This window comes from Simochromis diagramma, unplaced genomic scaffold, assembly GCF_900408965.1.
Source record: "Simochromis diagramma unplaced genomic scaffold, fSimDia1.1 OVJJ01000802.1, whole genome shotgun sequence".
NCBI classification, from domain to species: Eukaryota; Metazoa; Chordata; class Actinopteri; order Cichliformes; family Cichlidae; genus Simochromis; species Simochromis diagramma.
The window spans coordinates 2,964,130-2,973,389 of record NW_024387492.1 but is presented as its reverse complement, the minus strand read 5'-3'; the positions used below and the strand labels follow the sequence as shown (position 1 = coordinate 2,973,389).

Genomic DNA, 9,260 nt, shown 5'->3' with positions numbered 1-9,260 from the left:
GTTAACCATGATAAAACAAGTGACCAATCAAAATCACTGGGCCAACACGCAGTGAGGCACAAAACTGTATGTAAAGAAAACGTTTTGCACGTACTGTAGCACTGAACAAAATCATTGCAACTGGACCAGCTTAAATTTCAGGTTGAGGGCTCCGCCTTTATCTGTGCAGCTGTGCGTGGTTAACTTGTTATGCTGTGATTGGTCAGGGCAGGTCATTTGTAGCATTTATAACGCTTTGACAGGGCAGCAGTGGCTATTAAGAAGCTCATTCAACATGATGGGTGTTTGGCTTTCCTTAGGGTAAGTGAGTGGTTATATTTTCTGAGGGGTCTTAGTTGCTGCCAAGTTGTTGCAGTTCATATTTTTTCTATGTCGACAGGGCTTTGCTGCTTGTCATGATGAGTGGAGATAGTTACAGCTACTCTGTGAAGAGAGGTAAAATTCAACAAGTCTCAGCATTTCTAAATCTAAATGTTAAGTCTGCTTTAAAGTTGTACTAATGACTTCTCTTGCTGTGCAGGTACGGATCCTGACGTCACCTCCAGCAGTGGTTACTTTAAATCTCCTGCTGATTCTGATTGGGAAGTACCTTCGGCTGTGTTTGCGCCCGTGTCATCTGATTCTTGGGTTGTCCCAAATTCAGATCACCCTGAAAGTAGTGCTGCGAGTGGATCAGCAGGCAGCTCTCACAGCTCTGATGCTTATCCTGCGTCTGCATACTCGGGACACAGTAGTGACTCCCACGCAGACTCGACACAACCGAGTTTTCAGCTGGGCTTAAATCACGGTAACTAGTACAGACATGTAGAAATAAACTCTTAATACAAGCTTGCCATAATACTCAACATCCCTCTTTAACTTTTGTGCTCAGACTTCAGCTGGGCAGTTATGCCTCCCAGCCCTCAATCTGACAAATTTCCACCTTTCTATGTGGGAGCACCAGACCCTCTTCCCCCTGTGTTCCAGAAAGGCGAACTGTCTCGTGTGGAGAGGGCCTTTGAGCATGGCAACTCAGAATCTGAAACTGAAATGCAAGGCTTTGAGTCTTATCCTGATGCTGAAGGTTTCAATGAGGACTTCAGTGACCCTCTGTCATCAGACCTTGATGGGTTTTGGTCTGAAAACCCTTTTTTGGGCTACATGTTGCTTACTGGCAAGTATCCCCCAGGCACGGTCACTCACTACAGCTCCAGTTTTGAGCAGGGGGGTGAGCAAACGCATGATACGCACTACATTAAGGGCCAACCTGCTGGCTCTGATCCTGATGACCTTACGCAGCCAAGCCAGTCTGTGCAACAGTATCACAGTAGCTGGCTACACTAGCTTGTGACGTGACTGGACGACACCAGGCCTCGCGGTGGAGGGTTCCCCCTCACAGCCAGGTTGATTTGAGCGGCCGTGCCTGTACGTCTTAGCAGGCGGCTGCAGCCCTGAGGACACTCTGAAGGCCAACTTTAATGTTGCCCAATAAAGATCTGATTCACTAATACTGTGCTCTCTATGGGTTCTTTTTTTTTCACCCTCTTTGAGTACACTCATCTAAATGAGTTGACATGGCAAAAGACATTACTTAAAATGACACTTAAGATTTCTAAATTTATGGTTTGTAGTCCACTCAAATTTCAGCAGAAACATGTAAAGGCCATTGGGGATTCACATATCCAATAATGACGGAAGCTGTTTAATGGGGCAAATGCTAAAAGCATCTCGTCTAATCATTTTCTACAACACCCCTAGAATTAGATGCTCATAACACTTGAACCGATGGTTCAAAGCTTTTGAGCTTGAACAAGCAGATTTATTAGAATCGTGCATTATGTGCACTTAATGGTGCACTTCAGCCCACACCAGATTAGCTTATAAACTTCAATGCGACTGCATACAACTACCTCAAACCCAGCAGAAAGATGTATGCTGCTTATCAGTCTTCTGATGACTCGTATCCCATGCATTTGTAAACTCATCTAGGAGGCTGCTCGCAGTTCGCCGTGCTACGAATAAAGGACATTAATGAGCAAATCCTAATGTCATGAGCTACAGTTTAGACTGTGCTATTTCTCAAGCAAGGGCACATCAATACCCAGTCTTACAGTGATATTGCCTGACAACATTAATGGACACCATTCTAATTCACATAACAAATCGGCTCGGAAAGACTCTCCATTGATCTTTAATTAGAGGCGGCTGTTAATCACCTTTATGACTCCTCGGTGGCACCGTAATAGTTTCTGCAGTGAAGCCACAGCAGTCTGTTCTAAGAACCGCATCAGTGGGGAGTGTTTACTGTGTTTATGTACAGCGCAGCACATTGCTAATGGATCTGCTTGGAAGATTCTGACTTTTTTATCTTTGTGGTTCTTATTCACGAGAGAACGACAGAATTGCAGAGCCTTGATCCGAAGCTCTGCTGCGGTAACAATCTAAAATCCTCTTTCTGTAATGGTCTTGTTGGGCGTAGGGACAAACAATGACCCACAGGAGAGAAATGGCAATTACCTCTAGTAAGATGTCCACTTCACATACCTGTCACAACGCTGATGAACCCATCTTAAAAGGCCGGCAGAGAGGGACAAAAACAAGGGGATTTTCCCTTTGTGACCCTTCAGCTTTCAGTCTTTCTTTTTCATCTATTAAGACATAAAAGGGTGAGTCCCCAGACAGATCCATCCTTACTCACTCACTCACTCACTCATCGCTAACATGAACCCTGCCGTGTCCATATTCTATGGCTTATCAGTACCCACTGACATGACTGTAGCATGTATTTGCTGTATTGGTGTATTATTTTTCTGAGTGATGGTTTCATGAGTTAAATTGGGACCAGAGCCAGTTTGTCAGTGGGTCCAAACCAGCCCACTGAGTGGCTTTGCAGAGACGGTGGGTACAATGTTTTGACTTCATTGTATTTTACACCAGGAAATGCTGTGTTGTAAATCTTGAAGAGTGGATCATGAACCCTACATTATCAGTTTCACAGCCTTCATATTGACAAGTGATATCCCCTGCCACACTGTGAACAATAAACTTATTGTTTAAATACTTACTTATTTTTAAGACATCTGTTAAGACATCCATCCCTTCTCTTCCAATTATCCAATCCAGGATCGGACTGAAACCCATCCCAACTACCACGGGGCAAGAGGTGGGGTACACACTGGACAGGTGGCCAGTCTGTCACAGGGCTAACACAGAGAGACCGACAACCATTCACACCTAGAATCTCCAGGTAATGTAAACCCACTAAACGCCTGCATCATACTGTGGAAGGGAGCCAGAGAACCCAAAGAGAATCCACACTAACACGGCAAGAACATGGAAACTCTACACAGGAAGTCTGCGCCCAGATGGTGGATTCAAAGCCAGGACCTTCTTGCTGTGAGGCAACAGTCCTACCAACTGTGCCACCGTAAACGAAAACATAAGGAAGAATTTTAAGGTGCTTTATTTATAGGTTTTCATACACACATTACTGAGATCAAATTTGAGCACGTGTATGGTGGTATAGTTTAAAGAAAACATTACTGCAAAGTACGGCTGTGAAAAAACAGAAGAAATGTGAACGATATATCAAAATCTGTACAGTATTACAAATCAGGGGATGAATAAAATGTGCACTGCAACTAAATGAAAACAAGAGCAAATAGAAAAATCCTGCAAAAGCACACAAAATGTAACACAAGATTTTTTTTGGAGACAATAATGCAACGGACCAGCTGTGATCATTTGCATGTTTTTCCAACATGTTTCTATTTCCTCTTGTTTTCTTAACTTGCAGTAAGTTCTGTTTTTTCTCTCTCGGGGCTGCCGTACATTTGTGAATTTTACACCCTGGTTACAAGTTGTAACACTCGTGTCTAGACAACTATCTGCAAAGCCATGTGTGCATCTGTGTACAACCAAACACAGCCATGCCAGTCGCTTACACTGGACTTGTTGCATTTTACGTCTCTTACGCTGCTCAAACTCCTCCCCTGTAAATCAACAAATGTGCAGGTTGTGTGTGGAGGCGGTTTGTTGTAACCTATGGTTACATTTTAAGATTAACTGACCTCAGGGAGTCGAAGAGTTTTGGTGCCTAAATTTGAGCAAACTGTGAGTGAAAACCAAACAAATGGTCTCACAAGAGACTCAAACCACATTTCTCCTGGTTGAAAGTGGTGCGTGGAGGTTTCGCAGGCTCTGATGTCCACTTTGTCCTCTTAACTGGAAACACTCCTGTTGTTTCTGACAGACAGCTGCAAGCAGCCAGTGTATTTATTTGGCTGGAATATTTGTTGTATCAGAGCATGAGCATTGCTTCAAAATATACTCCATGAATTACAACCCCCCCCAAAAATTCACACTTTGTTACCATATGCTGTGATTGGGCATCTGGCATCCTGCTGTGTGCATTGATGTGAAGGTGAAATCTGGTTCGACTTAACCATTTGGCAAATGTGGGCCTAAACAAACATGTATTTCAGTTGCGTGGCTGTAAAGACCAGATAAAGAGCTGAAGCCCTATGTGGAAATAATTTGCCCATAAAATTCATAGATAATACACGTGTGTTATTTTGTGTGTTTTATGGCTCCGTCCTAAGATAATGCACGAGATAAAAGAGCCACGGTTTATTTAAAGGCGTTCACACATCAGTGTGATTTCTTTTGATGAGATTTGGTCATTTATTGTTAAGTTTACTTATCTGTCTGACTTCACACAGTCAATTTGAAGTGTACAAAGACCAGGGGGAAAAGCCCCTTTATTCTCACCAGAGAATTTGAATACCTTTGTGGGATGAAAACCATATCATTAAGTGCACCGCAGAAATAGAAGAGGCATCGTATTCCATTACCATGTACATCTGCTTAACTCTTGACTTTTTTTTCCCCCAGAATCCACAGGATGTGTACAGACCAGTGTTAAAATCTACCCTCAGCCATTGCAAACGGCCAAATTGCCTTGTGATTAACGCACAATAAAAGAATGTGATGGCTTAAAGAAGCTGCAGGAAAAGCTGCCCAGTGAAAGATGGGTGTATGGCGCACTCTGTAATTAAGCCAGTCTGCACTTGATGAAAGTAGATCACACTGGCGGGCCATGGCTTCACAGCCAGTTTGTTTTTACGACATAATTACAGTCCAAATCAAATGAGAAGATTTAATATTGCACCACAACGAGCATGTGTCCAATGTCAACAATGACACTGACCCCCCTGAGGCAAGGTGTGCATGTGTATGAGTGTGAGGGGGTGTGTGTGTGTGTGTGTGTGTGTGTGTTTGAGGGAGGGGGGGGCAGGTCAGGCGTCAGGAAGCCGACAGCACAGAAGCTTCCCCACCACAGCAGCTATCTACCTGTGTAGGAGCCTACCTGGGAGGTCTGACACCAGTGGAATTACACTGACAGTGGGACAGAGGGGAGTAGAGAGGAGGAAGAGTTTATCTAAGAAATAAAAAGAAGGAAGAAGGAGAGGGGGAACTCGACGTCTGAGGAAAAAAATGATCGAGAAGAGGTTAATCTAGCTGAAGGACAGGAAGGAGAGGAAACGGAAAACAAAGAGCCGAGAATGAAAGAAGCGATGTTATGAGCAAGTGATGAAGTGACTGAATGAGAAGAGAAAGAGAAGCAGCAGACTTTAATATGCAGACAGCGAGGGTGTGGCTGGAGCGTAAAGATAAATAAACGTTTTGCTTGACTGTGTCTCCATGGTGAGGTGTCGGCCAGTGGTTAGGAGGACTTGTGCAGTCACGACCCACTAAGTTTGTATAAGCGCTTAAAAAAACCCGAATCACTCGAGGACAAAAAGGGGGAAAAAATCACTGTTCAAGTGAAAAGAGCGCTTGTGAAAATAACGGAAACTCTAATGACTAATTGTCAAACAATAGATTTCAGGCTTACTGTAGCCGAGGAATCCTTTGAATATAGGTTGGAGCAATTATAGCATCTGAAAGTTGTCATTTCTGTTTTGAGGTGGGTGCTGTTATGATGCTTGACGACATGGTTATGCTGTAAACGACCAAAACCTCCCACTGAGCGGCTTTTGAGTTTTCTTCCCACTGTAAAAAAAAAAAAGTCTGCATTTCCTGTCCTCTAGTTAAACACTCAACACAACCACAAAGCCTTTGTTCCTCTGGGTCAGATTCTCCCAGAAGAGAGAATCGTCCCCAGCCACAGCTGTTGAATGACCACCATCGACCACACTGCTTTCTGTCTTCTGACCACCCTTCTAAATTGCTCTTCTCTCTATCCAGTCCTCCCTCCACCCTTCCCCTACTTCCATGCCTCTTTCCACCCCTTTTTCCTTCTTTTCCCAAGAGCAGCCAGCTGGGCTGGATTTACTCTGGTCGGCGTGTCGCAGGGCGAAGCGCCGTCTGCTCTTTGGGCGGGCAGCGTCATTTGACTGGGTCCTGGTCAGGGCTGGCAGATTACTAACTGGATATCTACAGAGAGGCCAGTGGGGCCTGAGCCCTGTCATCCACTGGAAAGCGGGGTCTCTGCGGTGACCCCGTGGTTCTGTGGGGCCCAGGACACGAACCACAATCCCTGCTGACACCCTGTTCTCCGAGGACGCGGTTTTACTCCAAATCGTGATTTCCCATCAACTGCTCCGCGACAGACTGTCTGTGACTGCAGGCCTCTGCCCAGCGCTTTCTAGCGAAGAGGATACAACGCCACCTCACTAGCGGTGCTTGTGGCCACATTTCCCCCACGAAGCTGGGCACGCAGGAGGGGGCCTTCTTCTGCACGAGCTTAAAAGAGAGCTTTTTAAACTCGTGTGACATGTGTACTGTGAGCCGGTGTCAGAGAAGTGACGGGGATGTCTCTGATTACATGGAGAGCAGCCCTTTTGAAAAAAGAGACAGTTCAATATGGGCACAAGGTTGCACCAAAATAAGCTGTATAATAAGATGTTTAGGGTTGTAACGTGATTTACAGTTTTGCAAGTGGAAACTCGCAGCTTTGTATTCAAACTTGTCCATCTGAAAAGAAAATGTTTAGGAAAACCATAGAAAGCGCGTCCGCCGTGTAGTTGGTGAGAAATAGTCTGAGCAAATATTAACTTTGATCAATCTATTTGTATTTTATTTCTCTCGTTAAAAACATCTGCAGCCACAAACAATCCGCACAGTCACACTGTTCCAATTGTTATGTCAATAGTTATGCCATTGCTAGGATAAGAGCTGTGGGAATGTGACATCTTCTCAACATGCACATTTCTGCTGACCAGAATCATCAACATGGTACCCAGATGTCAGCCTTCAGGCACAAACACACACACAGAGTCAGCAGAATCACAGTCAGATTTCTTCAAGCACCAAATCCATCATCTGAGTATTTGTAGCTTCTTATCTGGCAATCCAGAGAATACTTTACAGTAATAAGTTTTACACAGCGAATCGCTCGCAACTTTGGGACATTTTGTTTCGGCCTTTGCGCCGAGAGCTCCTCCTGATTCGACTTTCTCACACAAACCCACCCAGCGCGCGCCTCTTTTCCTTACGTTACTCCACCACCTCCGCCCTACTGTGGCGTTTCTCCTCTCCCTTCTCGAACTTTCTCTTTGAGCACGCGCGTCCTGCACACGCACTATTTCTGTTATGCTATCCAATGGCCTGGAGGCTCAAGTGAGGACAGACTTGACTGCTGTTGGCCTCATATCAAGAAATACCTGATGGGTCCCTGCACTCATGCCAAGACTCATTTATGAAGCGTGAGACCGTCAACAGCCATCTTCAGAAATAAAAACCTATGAGTCACATTCATAGCATTACTCTCAATAAGAACAAAGGAGTTCTACTAGCAGTTATCGCTGAGATTCCATGTAAGGTGTTTTGTTTACCCGTGAGCTGGTGTCCTAGCGCGCTGTGAAATATGGTTTATCAGATTCTAATCAAGATTCTGTACTTACCATCCATCTGTGTCTTGTCTTGCCCCAGCCTTCGGCCAAATGTCTGCGAGGCAGCGAGATTTCTCACTGACAGCATGATAGGTATTTCTTGAATTTCAACCATAAAGATATCAACTTGGAGAGATCCAGCTGAGACTGCGGTTCAGTCAGCAGGACATTCAATTTCATTTCAATCCAATTTTATCGGTCGTGGCAGATGGTTGCCCCTCCCTGTGCATGGTTTCTTCCTGTCAAAAGGGAGTTTTTCTTTCCCACTGTTGCCAAGTGCTTGTTCATAGGGGGTCATCTGATAGTTGGGGTTTTACATTACAATCTACCCCACCTTGAGGTGACTGTTGTTGTGATTTGGTGCTATATAAATCTCGAGATTGAACATGACTGATTTAGTAGGAGATTTCTTACTTCCACTGTAAGCACAGGGAACATAACTTAAAACTGGACAGCATCAGAGAAATGCTTAATTATGCACTTATAGTATCTCACAAAGAATTTGACAAATCCAGCAGCGCAGTAGTCCAGCTCGCCATGCACAGTGTCATAACCCTTTTGAATATGCTTTTGTCTTCTGTTGTTGTGAGTCAGAATGGATTATCTGATCTGGCCTTCTTTTTTTGTCTTCTGTTCCAGCAGTTTCACTTCATACTTAAATATGATCATAAGACATGACTCCTTGCTTTAACAGTTTACCACATCAGTAATATCCGTAATCGGTGGCCAGAGTTTGGTGTGGTTTTTTTTTGGACAAAATGCAATAAAGCATATAAGGATAAGCAAAGATTCACTGAGGAGTAGGAATAATGTTTTGGCTCATCAGTCCATGCAGGGCCATAATGGTGGCTGGAGCCTATCACAGCTGCACACTCTGCACAGGTCCAATCAAGTCCAACCATTCATATACAAACAGCAACTTTAAAGACACAGATTAACCCATCGTGCATGTTTTTGGACCGTGGAATCAAACCTTTCTTTCTATAAATTCCACAACATACAACGTTTAGATTAAAGGTAAGAGTAATTGGGTTTCTGTTTGGCTGGCGTGTGCTTTGTATAGTTTTCATTCATGTTGCAATCTGCAGATCAGCAGCACACTTAGAACCAACATCAGATTATGAGGTTATACTAAATTATGAGCAGCTGTTTCTGTTGGTTTGTACATAAGTGTATGCAGAAGTCAGTTTCTCGTGTGTGTCGGCCCAGCGAAATGATTTAAAAAATAACTTTTTCTTAATGCCTTACAGAGATGCCTGCCGCAGTTCCGAAAACGGATGACTATTCACATTTTAGACGTGCACTGAAATTAAAAGTCGCGCACAGTAGCTGTTCCACGGCCGCGTCCGAGTCAAAGGAAGAAGAAATAATCAGAGAGGAAAATTG

The 9,260-nt window shown here is 44.1% G+C and overlaps 1 protein-coding gene across 1 annotated transcript; it reads left to right on the top strand.

Moving 5' to 3' along the window:
- The first annotated feature begins 229 nt into the window (after positions 1 to 229).
- LOC120724700 lies at positions 230 to 1,502 on the top strand. Its single transcript, XM_040017022.1, has 4 exons — positions 230 to 300; positions 380 to 435; positions 521 to 787; positions 872 to 1,502. The coding sequence occupies exons 1-4, from the start codon at positions 275 to 277 to the stop codon at positions 1,321 to 1,323; spliced, it is 801 nt and encodes a 266-aa protein (XP_039872956.1). The 5' UTR covers positions 230 to 274; the 3' UTR covers positions 1,324 to 1,502.
- The last annotated feature ends 7,758 nt before the right edge of the window (positions 1,503 to 9,260 follow it).